General features: G+C 35.0%; 1 protein-coding gene across 4 annotated transcripts in view; it reads right to left on the reverse strand.

The window, feature by feature from the left end:
* DICER1 (dicer 1, ribonuclease III) overlaps positions 1–15,228 on the reverse strand; it is an 81,725-nt gene that overhangs the window by 16,430 nt on the left and 50,067 nt on the right. Inside the window, exons 26-30 of one of the 4 annotated variants that reach the window (XM_029964100.1) lie at positions 11,417–12,299; positions 9,107–9,375; positions 6,366–6,528; positions 6,196–6,271; positions 1,092–5,900 (exon numbers count right to left, since the gene is read on the reverse strand). In XM_029964100.1, coding sequence (XP_029819960.1) covers positions 5,735–5,900; positions 6,196–6,271; positions 6,366–6,528; positions 9,107–9,375; positions 11,417–12,299 — 1,557 coding nt within the window. In that variant the 3' untranslated portion in view covers positions 1,092–5,734. Of the gene's footprint in view, positions 1–1,091; positions 5,901–6,195; positions 6,272–6,365; positions 6,529–9,106; positions 9,376–11,416; positions 12,300–15,228 lie in introns of those variants that run through there. The other 3 variants (XM_029964099.1, XM_029964102.1, XR_003916270.1) reach the window with 3 other exon arrangements.

Below are 15,228 nucleotides of genomic sequence, written 5' to 3' on the forward strand. Positions count from 1 at the left end.
AACACATTCTTGTAATAAGGAGATGAGAAACTACTACCTGTAGACTCTTCCTCAGATAGCTCCTATAGAGTGAACACTGAGGTTTGTCAGAAGGATTAAAGGTGGCTATCCTGAAAATTTGTATCTTGATGTTATAGCCTTACTAAAGCTTATTATTCCTCTTTTCAAGTCAAGACTCATGTTTCCTTGAGGGTCAGGAAGAACTCAAGTCATTGCTACATTCCTAAATTAAAAAAAAAAAAAAGGATATTTTACACTATACAGTTTCAACACCATTACTATTAAGCTGTACTCAAAATCTACAGGAAGGAGGTGATGCTCCCACACTGGCAAAAAAATGTGGTCACCTGCCTTTGAAGCAGAACCTTTACTGATTTGACACTTTGACTTTCTGGAGAACTCTGGCTGCTCCTCTAAGTCCCAGAAAAAGGGACTGTGCCCACCAGCAGCTCAGCAGGCTTTTCTCTATAACCTAAGGCAAAATGTGTAGTAACAGTTAACCACTGCACATGTCAAGCTACTGACTGCTACACTGTGAAGTTTTCAGAAAGGAAAACTCCTGATCTTTGTCTGGCAGGTCTGCCTTGTCTCCACAGATACATGACACTGGTGTGCCAGTCAGAACACTCTAAAAACACACTTTCAATATTCAGGGTAAGTGAAATATTAATGGAAAACAAATAGAAAAATAATTAAAACCGATGTCATTAATGCTGAGACTATTAGCTAATATGAACATGTTATTCTTAAAACATGTGCCGATTGTGCAAACCTGTGTTACTGAACCCTTGTGCTCTGGGGCCTCCCAGCTCCCACAGACATTTTGCAGGTATAATGGTCAACACAGAGATCAAATCGTACCACATACACCATCATTTTTAACCTGAGTGTCCCTTAAGAGTCTTCACATAGCTATGAAGACAGTTCATCCATCAGAGAAAGGAGACAAGCAGACTTGTCTTTAAGCAAGGTCAAGAAATACTGTTTTCACAATTTTTTTTTTATTTAGACTGAAAAGCAATTTTTTTGTAAACTCTAGAAGATTTATGGGGAGATTAAGAGGAATTAAAAATAAAAGCAAAACGACAATACAAGGTGAACAGACCATAACTTTATTGGAGATATACTCAGCTACAATTATTACAAAAAACTATTAAAGGTAATTGTGATCCATAAGGTGCAGATTGCAAACTTCTGCAGCATGATTACAGTATGAATGAATTACATTTTATGTCCCTTAAAGACAGCTGCAGCATGTGATGGTAAATATTTTATTGTCCATCAAATTATATTTGTTATTCATTCTACTTGATTTTAACCATCTTTTCAGTCAAACTATTTACAATAAAAATGCCTGCAATTTCCAATTATTGTTCACAAACATTTTTCTCTCCAACTTGCTGCTGCAGTAAATTCTGAGTGCATCTACAAAGCAATTAAAGTAGTCTGTGGTTGCCATTCAAATAAAAGAGGGAAAAAACCCAAGGACTTTATTGGATAAAATTTATTTTTAAGAAATGTAGTTAGCTTTGACAGAAATTAATTTTAACTGCTAGTGGAGTATACTACAATGACCTCTAGATATTTGCTAACATAATTCAGATTTACAGTTGATATTTAGATTACATTTCATGGTCATGAACTGTAGTGTTTTAAGTTTAAAACCTAATATGAAAGTAAAGAAATTAACTTCTTGAAAATTTGAGCAATTGGAAAGGGATCAATGTCAGTAATTCAGTATCAAAAATCAAAATGCTTCTTGCTTCTCTCATGTAATAAATACAGAGATTTCCACGAGAATGTTTTCATGAAGAACCCATCCAAAACATACAAACCCAGAATATTGTCAGGCAGAGGCAAGTGCAGTATCACAGCAGACCACGATGCCATTTGTCATTTGTGCTGCTGTGACTAGGATACAAAGATTTCACTTTCTAAACAGACAAATGCATAGAGTATGTAGCATATGTTATGTCATATGCAGTAACATAAAAACCACATTTTCCAGTTGACGGTTCTGTATTGGCTTACAAGGAGGAAAACCCAAACTCTGCAACATACATACAAGCACAAGATTTTCATGTGTGTAAAAGAATGCAGTTCCATTGATTAAAATGATACCACATCAATTTGCACCAGCTGAGGATCCAGTGCCTCACCGCTGGGCCACTGTTATATTCCTCCCCAGCACCAAAACTAGTTCTTGTCCAAGTTCTGTACTCAGCAGTCACAACATACTATTGTGTAAAGAGACTTAAAAATAGTAGGCTTTTTTTCTGTATGGACTTTAGCAGCATCAAGCTGAACAAACACTTCAGAAGTCGCTACTGGGCACTCAGTATTCAGACTGAGCACAGATTTAGTTGAGGTTGACCAAGTTACTAGGGGTTGTCTTTTCCCAAAAACTACATTATATGTGTAATACGTTGGTTTGTTCAGAGATAATTACTGGAGTGTCAGTCAGAGGTCATTCTAATTTTAATTACTTCACGTAACAGTAAAATGATGCAGTAGAAAAATAATAGCTTTAAAATACAATCAAGAGTTGTTACACATCTTTGTTGTATTTTTCCACATACAGTAAAAATGCCACAGACGTTACAAAATGACCTATTTAAGTTGTGCAAGTAAATGACACATTGCAGGCATTAAAACTATCTTTTTCAAATTCAGTAAATCAGAACAGCAGCAAGGCCAAACCACATTTTTCCTCTCTGTTAAGCATTTTTTCCTTGAAATGAGGTAAAGCATGGTACCAAGTGCAATGCTTATTTGTGCTACATGAACAGAACAGCGCAAAAAAAAAGCCATAAAAATAAAAACGCAGCATAGTTAGGAGGACTGTTTAAAGTACAGTATAACAGGACTTAGATTAAAAAAACCAAGGTTCATGCCAATTAACCCCCACACTATATATGATGAGCCTGTGTGGTTGCTTTTGAAGATGGGCTGCAACAGTCCACTTACACTTGTGCTTATAGCATGTCAAGTGACTTCTATCCCAACCTTCAAATGATCAGATTTAGGTCTTTAATAGCATACACTGTCCAGTATCAAAATCATAACAACTGTAGGGTAAAACACACAGATGCATAACATGGAAACTAATGTGGGTTTTCTGTCTCAAAAGGATAAAAAAATATTTCAATGAGGTCACACTGGAAAAAATTGTGGCATTTAAAACGCATTTAAAAACGCATCAGCAGCAGAAACTATAGTCAGCCACTACACATTTCAGATTTCCAATTCATAGGCTTTATCTAGTAACAAAGTGATCATTAAACTATTCTGAAACACAGAGTAAGTTCAGTTAATTTTCTTTGCATCCAAGCACTCTGTAAGCACTTTACTGCTAACAATTACCTGAAACCCCTGAGAATCTACAACCTTGTAACAATCAGTAAGAAACTTTAGGTGTTCAAAGACTAACCTAAATTTTAGTTTTTCATAATGCAATTAAAACTACTTAAGACTTTCTAGATGGTCTGATTTAATCTAGTGATTGATGTCTGGCCAGAAACACAGAATTGTTAACATCACTAATCATGTATTTTCTCTAAGAAACTTCAGTCCTACCAGAAAGAGAGAGCTATAGCTTAAATCAGTAACTTCTTTTGAAAAAAAATTTTAAACAGCTAACACAAAGCAATTTGCATTTGAAAATTTAGAATGCATGTTTTTATTGTTCCATATCATTTACACTTGCAGGTCTTATATCCTTGTTATATTTTCATGACTGAAGTACCAAACAAATGCTAGAATTTTTTATAAGCTACTATTTTAGTTATTGGTCTGACTACTATAACAAGCCGCGTTCAAATACAAGAATGGTCCTTGTCACAGAATGAAAAATTACTGAGATAGAAAATATATGAACTTTTGAAAACTGTATTTCAGAAAAGCTTAATGTCTGCCCCTTGTCACTAAGGCATTTATTTTATTTCTTTGTTAAGAAAGCAAGAGCTGACAGTTTTTGTTTTGTTTTAGTGTGCATTTGTGAGGAAAGGAATATGGTTTAAAAGCAGGAAATACAGTATTTATTTGTAATTTAATACATAAGACACAGCATCAAGTTCAAACTATTGTGCTGGAAAACGTTAAAACACCTTGCTCTGCTTTCTCAAACTTCAAGCATAATTAACAGGGCAAAATTGCAGCAAACCTCTACTGATACTGGTGGGAATAAGAGACCCACAGCTTTTTTAAAAGGTAAATTAAGAGGTATTATAGTTACAGTGCAAAAAATTAAAATTTCAAGCATAATATATAAACATAGCACCAAAACAGAAAAAAAACAATGCATGCAAAAACAAAAAGGAAAAAGAAAAGAAAAAAAGAACTGAGGTATTTAAGTGAAGAGTGCCTACGAAAATCTAATTAAAGAAGTATAGGCAAAGCCTAAAAAATAAAAGTATGATTTCCCCCCCCCGTACTCCTGGTAGACCAAAACACCAATGAGCTAGTTTCTCTAAATTAAGGACCTAAATCACAGATGTATCAAAAGTACGGCAGTTATATCTCAAACATCAACTTTCATGTTATTTAACAGCACAGCTTTGGTAGATGAAATATGCATGCAACTCTGAAAAGTACAGTAAGAAATTTACGTGGAAATATCTCTAAGTGTAAAGGTGCTCTGTTTGTTAAATACGTAACCAATTGACTATAAAATCTGCAGCATATCTTAGGTGTGATATGTCTAAGGTTATTTTGTTAGAGTGACAGTTTGCACTGTGCAATTATTTGTTGCTGTTTCCAGTATTGGAACTATCTAGCTTGCAGGTTTGTGTAAAACTGGAATTTTAGCCAAAGACCATATTTTGTTTATGGTATAAAAAAAACTGTAGACTAACCACCTCCTCAGAATTGTTAAAAATAACCTAATTACATATATATGAATATAATTTCTATTATAATCCTGTAATAAGTCACAGCTATAGTAATGAGTTGTACTGTAAATATAGAGCTGTATCATTGTAAAATGCATAACAAAATGAAGGGAATGTAAAACAGTTTGTTCCAAAAGAGATCAGAAAATAAAGATTATTAATGAGGGTTTATTTATTTTTAAGGCAAGAACCTTTTTTTATGCAAGACTGTGTGGCATAAGGAAACTGAAGTTTCACTCTATCAGTATGCCAGCCATTTCAATTAAAATCTGTCCCTAACAAATAAGTGCAATAATGATTGGGAATGTCATCTTAATGTAAAAAGATGACACGTAGAGAAAAAAAAAAGAAAATAAAAAGGAGAATACTGGCACACTTAATCTTTCTTATACCCAATCATCCAGTACAGTTTATCAACTGCTTTATGACTGGCACTAGTGCACAGATTGAAGAATTTCAAGATTACTATATATAAATCTAGCAACTGCATTAGGCATAAGCTCCCTCGCCTTCTAACACTAAGCAAAGCTGTACTGACAATAAAAGTAAACCAAAAAGACCTGACAACAATTATTCTGAACACTTGCTAAATGTCATCATTAAAGCACTCTCGTGATTAAACAAAGCAGAAGTGAGGAAAGAAGACAAGATTGTGTTTGCGCAAAAAACTATAACTACAATTAGTTCCAAAATTTTATACATGTTAAATGTTTTGTTATCTATTCTGTTATCAAACTTTAAATTCTGTCTTCCAATTTGTTCCTCTCAACATCAACATTTTTTTAAGTTTGCTTTAATTGTATGTGATTTTTTTCCCCCCATTTCATTTAGTTTTAAGAGGAGTCTCAGCTGTTTGGGACCTGAGGTTGATTTGCTTTGAGGCTTCGTAGTGCTCTTCTCGCAGCTGCAGATTTGGCAATCCTGTAGCTTCTGCCAACACCTTTAAACTTTCCCTTTCCTACAACTTCCACTGTAACTCTGACCTTTCCATCGTAAGTTCTTTCTGCAGGACTGCAAAAATATACACAAGAATTACTTACTGCCTAAGGCAAGTTAATGTGAAATAAGAGACCTATGTTCTCTTTTCTACAGAAGTTAAAGCAGTAAAGTTAAACAGAAATCACTACATTTCTCAAAAAGCTATGCAAGGAAAAAAAAACAAACAGTGGACACAATTATCATGTTAGATACTTAGTGCAAAAGAAATTACAAGTACTTAATTGACATTTAAGAATTCCTAGCAGCTTATGAAGCACAGCTTAGAAACATCTTCTGTCAGTGTGTACCAAAGAAAGTATATTCTTACCTGAATTTGGCTGTCTCCGGCTCCATCTCCAGCAATTCTCGCACCGGGGAACGGGGCACATTAGCAGAAAATTTTTCTATTTGGAAAAAAAAAGTGGAAAAAAATTAGCTCTGTTCTTTTCATAGCAGACGGCACTTAGGAATTAATATTTTTTTGAAAGCCGGTAATACCTATTAATGGCCTCATCATTGGATAGTACACTTGCCAAACCATTTCCAAAGACATTCCACTATCCATATAAATGGCACCAGCAAGGGACTCAAATATATCCCCCATGGCCTTTGGTACTTCAATGTCTTCCTCTTTTTCTTCATCTTCTTCTGATCTTCTGAGCTGTTTGCAATTAAAAAAAGACAAGGGTGGGAAGGGAGAGAGAAGGAGAGGGGAAAAGAGAGAAACAATTGTTTTACTTACAGTAAAACAAAGATCTTCAGAAATGTATATCCTGTGCTGCTTCCTTTGTTTTTGACTGACAACTTTCCACTATGAAATTGTTTTCTTATTCCCCAATGAAACCAAGGTGCTAGATGTATCATTTTTCAAATGTGAAAAAAAATAAAATTCCTAAACAGCATTGTGTACAGAGGACTTTGAGAATAATTCTGTAGGATTTCACCATGGGTCTGTTTTTTCCAATAAGAAACAGACTCAGCTCCATCAGTTGATATTAGAAATCTACTCCTAACAAAGGAGGAGTTCACACATTATACATCTCCAAAAAAAAGACTTTTAAAATCTGTAAGTCCAATCTCTGGATGAAAGCTGCATGTAGCTTTCCTTACCTTATTTACCCCTGAAGACAAGCATGAAACAGGTACCAGTAAAATAAGCCATTAATAACTAAAAACCAGCAACACCAGACTGAGCTAACAGGCACACTTAGCTATTTAAATGTAGCAGACAGGGTTTTCTTCTATGCTACCGATTTAAGACAACAGTCTATTCTCATTAGCAAAACTAAACATTCAGTGTATGTCTTAAAGGTCCTGAGCTAACCTAATCCTTTACTAAAATACCTCAAAAACATGTAATATACATTCACCTAACTACAAACAAAGTAACCTGAAAACAAAATTTTTGTTACGCTCCTCTGCCTAAAAAGAAGTAAGTTTCTGTCAGTCCTCTCCCCCAGCAGCTACCCTCTCACTCCATTTGGTCACTATTTGGGGTTTAAAATCTGATTTAGTCCTCTTAAGAGAGACCATAATGCTTCATAAACATATTCCACCCAGTATTTCTACCTAAAATAAATCAAGCAAGTAGTCAGACGTGATGCATACAACAGTGCAAATGGGAATTTTGATGGCAAAAAATAAATTCAACTGTTTTGAATAGTGTATTTCATACCAAGAGCAAACTGTAACATTTCTGAATTATACTGAAATAACAGAAGGAGAGCGAAACTAAGAGCTATAAGGCAAGGGACAACAGATGTTTCAGGAGTGAGATCTGAAAATAAGAAAAGCAGATGATGTGGAGACACACATGGAAACCACTCTAGCTGGCATGAACTGTAGAAACAAAGACTCTTGCATTAACTCATGAAATAAGAGTTTCAGTAATTCAGTGCCAGACCAAGATAGGGAGCAGGCATAGGGAGAATGAAACAAGGATTTTATTTGAAACAGCTATCACACAATTTGGTTGCAACTGTGGTGCAAGCTTCTAGGCAATCTTTTTGCACACAAGCAAAAACTAAGCAAAAACAAAGCTAAAAATCACTACTATGAGCTCTTAAAATAAGTTCTTAGCCTTTTCACTCATACTGTGTAGAAAACAAGTAACACTTTGATCCTCTAATGTAAAGTAATTTCTATTATCCAAATTTCAGTGACAAATTTCTTAGTCAATGCTTAATGAATCTTTCCCATAAAACACGGCTTTCACTCCGCAACAGAGTGCAAGGGCTAGAAACACACACATGTGACTGAAGTATTTTAATTCCCAAGCTTTTAAATTGTCTATCAGAAACAAAATTACTAAAAGCAAAGTACTGGTGTATTGCTGGAGTAAATGCTAACTTAGTTCTGGAGTATTCTCAGACAAGAGCATTTTTTAAGAGATTGGTCAGTATTGCAGAAGACAAACTATTATGGATAACACTTTTGAAGAAAAGATAAAGTCCATCTCTTCCAGATCCTGATTAGAATTTGATTCACCAGGCCTTTGCTCTTGTATTTCCTAAGCAGCTTATATAAATTAGTTTTAGTACACTCTCCAGAAAACAGAGGTTCATTATCATCAGTTTTCCTGCATAGCACAAGATATGACCTTTGTTTGCAAGTCTTCAGTGAAACTATTTTTCAAGTGGTTTACTCGAAAGATGCATATAATGTTTCTCTGGCTAGCAGATACGAAGCCTTTAAGGAATGTCAAACATACTTGAGTACAGTGCAGTAACACTTGCTCCAGTAGAAACCATCAGAAGAAAATAGCAGAAATCTCTTCTCAGTGCACCAGATTTAATAATCCCAGCACCGTACCAAGGTAGTATTTTTCACGGTGTTGCATAGACATCCTACCTCAAGTCAGCATTATGTAACTTAGCAACCCTTCATCACAATGTTATGTTAGAGTAGTGCTTCCAATCAGTTCAGGAAGGAAGCAAGCTAAGGGTGCATGTGTGTCCCATGTTGTTCTAACAAAACAAAAACAAAACAATGACTAAAATCAAGTGTCACAGAAAAGCCTAGAGGCAAACTGCTTTCAAATTAATTAATTTCTGAAAGTTCTAATTGATTTCTACTTTCTGAAAAGACTATTTTACTTTCCATATTGCATCCTTTATTACTGGGAGCCTGCTTCTTGGCTGCTGTGTTCATAAAACATTACAAAAATATGCATCATGCTAAGAAATCCAGTGACATGCTTCAAATCAGATACTGAACACATTTCTTCTACTTCCACTAACCTCAGAATCCATTCCTTGCATTTCATTCTTTTCCATTTGAAACTGCACAAAGTCATCAATAACATGAAACAGTTCAGGAGAGACAGCTTTGAAGTACTTGTGGTAGTCATACTTTACAGCTAATGATGCAAAAATGGTATTATTGACTAGAGCAGATCGTAGGTCAGTAAGAACTCCTGGAGAGTGTTGCCGTGGGTCTTCATAAAGGTGCTTGGTTATGAGGTAGTCCAAAATTGCATCTCCCAGGAATTCTAAGCGCTGGTAACAATCTTAAAACGTTGGAAATAAAAGAATGTACAACACCACAATTAAGTTTAACACACACATTCTTTCCAGGCCTTTCTGGATAAGAGGTTTGGTACACTGCCATGTAAATTCCACAAACTAACAAATGCTCAAAGAAGACAATCTATTTTTTAAAACAGGTACCTTTGCATTTAAAGAGATTGCTAATGAATCACTAAAAAAAGAAACCAGGAAAAAACATAAATTATATCTAATAATAAAGCCAATTTTGAACAAAATGTTAATTTTTGCCAGGCTAACAACACTTGTGCTTATAATCAATTAATGCTTTTACTCAAGATCATCACGCTGTGTTGAGGAAGAGTAAAATTAAGAGATTCCACCAGCAGGCTGATCTGAAAACTACTAACAATTAAAACTCAAAAAATTAATACAAAAAGCAATGTATTAAAAAGCAGGGGGAACATAAAATGTGAGATTTTTCATCTAATTTGCCACACATTAGAAATCTTCAAAAAAGATTCCTGTTTCAAATAGTTCTTTTAAACCGGAAATTAAAATTGCCAAGCCTTTGCTTTTTTGAAAATTGACAGTGGTCATGGGAACAGAGAGCTATGAACATCTATTTTTAGAATATAAACAAAAGCAAAAACCCTCTTGAATGCAAATAGGGATAGGTAGGTAGAGAAGGAAGAAAGATATAACTATTACAGAAGTTAACATGAGAGTGAAATGGCTAGTACTAAGCTGCTTTTTTATCAACTGAACATAAGAGGCTGCCACATCTCAACTGCTAGCTACTCCTTAAAAAAAAAAGTTACAAGTAAAAGCAATTCACAGTTGTCTTACTTGGTAGATAAGAAATGAAATCAAGTTTCTGCTACTGACAACATAATTTTAAGTAGTCACTATGTCTCAACGTTTCTGTTAGTCTATGTATATATATATATATATACACATATATATACACATCTATATATAAATAATCATCTACCTTCTATCTGAAGGTTTTGTGAAATATTTGTAAAAAGTAAATATATATGTGGGTAACATTACCTAGAACGAAAAACCAAAGGAACTTTTCAGTGTTTTGTCAGAACTGTTTATCAATGTAGTAACATTTCAAAATGACTTATTTCTTTAATTAAAGCAGAGGTTTTTCACTCCTTGGAATAAGAGACCAATTCACTATGGAGAAAAATTTCAGACTGTTGACTGCAGAGGAATTTGCCAATCACTACAAATAGGGTTGGAATTTTGCTACGTTTTGCTTTTGATTGCATATTATTGTAGGAAAATATGCAAAGTTTTAGAATGAACAAATACAGCATTAATTAGTATAAGCAAATGCAATTAAAGATTACAGAAATACAAATTTCTACTGATGTAAAAGCTTTCATGAGATCATGTACAGAAACATTATGCAGTTAATCTGAAATTAATATTTAGTCAGATTTAGTCAATTACTTCAAACTTTGACTTCAAATATTTACTCAATAAAATGCCTACATTTAAATTAAGCCTTCAAATTCACAACTTCAAAGGGAAGTCTCCATATTCTGCAATCCTATAGATCATTCAGCTAATAAGAACTGTATAGTCTACAATTAATCTTTGTAAGTACAGACAAAGTATAATATTCTTGGAATACAATTATGGAACAAATTTGCTAAATATGACTGCTATTTCCTGAAGTACGTGACAACTTTCCAGAGTTCTACAAGAACTTGTTTCTGTTAAATGAGGATCTAATGTCACTCATACAGCTAGTGATACAGCATTGGTGATAAATGCTGCTCTTTCTTGTTGGTGAGGCTTCAGTAAATACATTCTGTCTGCATCAAGTCAAAATATGAATAATGACTGGAATACAGACTCAGCAAGTATCCCCCTCTAAATATTGGGAAAATACTATTTTCTAAGATTTTGTATTCAGAGACTATTGGCTTCTTAAAGTAACATGTGATGCCTAAAAATAGAATATATATGGGAGCACAACATATACTACTTCTCTTGCATTTACAGTATGGAGAAAAACTGTAGATGTTCTTCAAGACAACTTACCAGTAATGGTATTATAATGGTATGAGGCATGAGTAAATGCCTGAAGAAGGTAAGCCTTGTTCTTAAAACTGTAATTTATTTTCTTCTCAAAGTTTTCAAAACCAGAAATAAGGTGATTAAGGGTTTTTTCAGCATCTGGGTGATCAAACATACACCTCGGTGGAATCTTCAAACAGCCATACTCCAGGTCTTTACACAGAGAAGGCTCTGAATTAGCTACAGAAGCAGAAACAGAGTTTGGTGAAATAGTTTTCTGCTCACTGTTACAGTTCTCTCTCGTAGCACATAAAGTGCCTTCCCAATCAGTCTTTTTAATTACAGGGAGCACCTTCAGCCCCAATGAACACAGGAAAAGCTGAGCAGCTCTTTCACCACAGCTGGTCAGATAGCAGCCCAGCAGGGCTTCCACACAGTCTGCAATGCTCTTATCAGCAATACACTGCTCCGTATGCAAGTCATATGAGATTGACTGTTTTCCTGCATCAACACCACAGTTTTCTTCTGAGGGATTCCAGAAGCCCACTACGAAATCATCCTCTTCAACAGCCTTGCTAGGATCCAGATAGCACATAGCATCCCAAGAGCTATAGTCAAAATCATCAAAATCTGATGAACACTGAACATTACCCAGGGATGACTTTTTGGGTGCTTTCCATTCATAGTTTGAATCAGTGGTTGAAAAGTGTGAGAGCGAAATTTTCTTCACAAAAGCCCCTGATCCCATTAACATATTATCAATGAATTTGATATGCTCCTGATCATACTCCAGAAAATCATCTTCAAAGTCTGTTTCTTCCTTGGGCGATCTCCACATTAGGTCTTCATTCTCTTCATCATCATTATAATCATCAAGTTTACCATTAGCCAACATGTTTTCTTTTGTCTATGAAAGAAAATATACAAAATATACATGAAGAGGGAAATGAGACAGTTTTATTCCAGAAAGATCAGAAGACTAGGATTTGAGAAGTGTCTGCTAAAAATAAGGCTGATTTTTATGTTCCTAATTACGTTGTCTGATCAGATGCACGATACAACATTTAATAATTAACCAAGATTAGAATAATTGCCCTGGAATACAAATGCTTTATTATTAACCTATAATAGTGTGTGTTCTGCATAATACACATGCTGCATTCCATTGGAACCCATGGTTATACCTGAATGTGATGCACATACAACGAGCTTTATATCCACTAAACATTATACACTTGCACACCAAAGTACACAAAAGAAAACTCTAACAAATTTTAGGTAAATACAACAAAGAGTTCTGGGTACACCCTTCTCTCCAGTTGCTAAGTAAGGCTATTACAAATGTTGAATCAATGTAATTTTGAAGGTTCTTTCTACATCCTTCTATGGCAAATAAGGAACTTGTAGGGTTTACTATATTCACAATTGTGATAATCTCAGTTTTGCAACACACAAATGGAAAAACGCATCAATGGGGGGTTTATTCAGTCTTTTTTATTTCTTTCCAGGCTGCTCTTATAGCCTTAACTAATAAAAGAAAAGGCAAAGTTGTCACCAATTTTCTAATACATACGTACCCACAACAGCAAAACTAATAAAGTTTCATGTCTTTTCCCTGCTCATATTGAGCAAATTGGTATGGATTACTGTAAATTATAAACTGAACACAAATATGCCTGAGCTATATAATGCTTTAAAATTTGCCATGGCCCCTATCCAGGCAAGCACTTAAACATATCAGCTAAATGCACTAGTAGTCTTCCTAACATCAAAAGGACTATTCACAGGCTCAACACAGCATCACTGACGCCCACAGGGATTCTGACATTGAATTTGATAGGAGCAAGATCAGATTCAAAGCACTTTTCTAGATTGCATCCTGAAAGCCAACACTTTGTGAATCAAGTGAAACTGCCTGCATCTGCCCTCAACCTATACATGTCATACTGTAGGGCTTGGCCACTAAATCTTGCAGATCTGTGAACCAGATGGGATGTCCTTTGGGAACGTTTCCCTTTGGGCAAAACGCACATCCATCCAGAGGTGTAGGTGGGTGGCAGCTGTAAGGTGCACCAGGCAGCACTTAAAACTATCTAAGGATCAAACAGACCATAGTGTTCCTCATTAGGATGGAGCAGGCTTAGTTTAGTGAGAGGAGAGGAAAAAAGAAGTGGCTATAGAAGTTCTTAGTTTAGACATTCTGCTGGAAGAATTTCTGCTGCTGTAATTACTCATCTCACATACACACAGCAGGGACTTCTGTAACTTAAATTGATCAGAAAGAGAAATTGAAATTGGATTTAAGATAGTTACTTTGGATACCTGTAGTAATATAATGCCTAAAGTAAGATTATTTTAACCAGCCCCAACAGCAGTGAGTGCTGATTTTTTCTTGTTACACACCACCTGTCATATCTGTCACTGAAATAAAAATAACTCCCTGAATGAGACATGTCTATGTGAACACTCCAAAATAGGTTTCGGTGTCTGTTTTTGCAAAGATTTAACAAATTATAAAATTTAAATTTTTACTATAATTTCATTCGTAATTTTCTTAAAATAAAATTCTAATTAGTAGGACAGCTACATGAATTATCCTAACATTCTCTGTATATTGCTTCTTGAACATAAAAAAAGAATTCTAAGTGATGAGAATGAACAGTGGGTAAAGAAGCCAGGAAGCAATTCTAAACTTTTTTATCATTAGCATTTAAAAAATAAATCAACGGTGAACCCCAGAAGAAAGATCTTTTTCTTAAATAATACACATAAGTGCTTTTTTTATACTTTTTTGGAAATCAGCCATTTGATAAAAAGAACAAAGATCCTTTCCCTTAATAAAGCTTGATAACACTAAAAATACTAACATTTGACTAGGATGTTTTAGTAATAATTGATCATAATGATACGAGATCTCTAGTTCCACTTACACAGACCATCATCCCATGGATGAAGAACAAAATTTACATCCAAGAAAGCCAAATACCTACTTGGCACAAAACCCTCCACTACGTGTTTGCATCGCTGTCTGCATTTTGGTCTGAAATTGTGTATTTTATTTACAAATAAACAGTGACTATTAACAAGGTAGAGGCCACTGAAAAGTTGCAGAGAACTGAAACCTTTTGAAAACCAACAATTAGTTCCAGTCCCAAATGTACTATCTCATTTGCCAGAAAGATATAGCAGGAAGTCTCTTAGAAATGAAATCTTGGCACAATACAGAACCACAATAATCAGGTTGTTTTATTCTGCAATAAACATTTATTTGCACGGTACATCCACCTAACAGACCTCTCATGTGCCCTCTGGTGGTACTACAATCCGACTGTGGTCTTCAGAATGGGGAAAAAGAAAAAAGTCCCTCCACCTCCTTCCCTTGAATCCCAAACCAGTCTCAAACACTTCAAGATCGTGTTACTGACTGCTGTGATCACTGGTATTTCTTAACATCACCTTCTACTCTCAACATGCAATGCATTTAGTCAGAAAATAATGTGAACCTTTTCTCATTAAGACTCGTCATTCTGAAGCTTTTGGTGATAAGATAGTGGGGGTCTAAGCCAGCACATACTTAGATGAGAAGCAGCTCTCAGTCATACCCACGGTGTAGCTACCAGCTACCACAGTTCTGCCTCAGCACTATGAAAAACACTAACTCCTTTTAATATATTCTATAAAGGTGAACTCATTATTTATTAAAAAGCAGACAGTGTTCTGCCTGAACATATAGCAAAAGCAGTGATGATAACACTTTATCATTTAAAATTTGTAACAGAAACTTCAAAAAAACTCGTGAGAGCAGGTTAACTATAAGCAGGAAAGTTTTTCTTCTC

The sequence above is a fragment of the Manacus vitellinus genome, unplaced genomic scaffold (assembly GCF_001715985.3).
Source record: "Manacus vitellinus isolate BGI_N305 unplaced genomic scaffold, ASM171598v3 scaffold_6_pilon, whole genome shotgun sequence".
Taxonomy (NCBI): domain Eukaryota; kingdom Metazoa; phylum Chordata; class Aves; order Passeriformes; family Pipridae; genus Manacus; species Manacus vitellinus.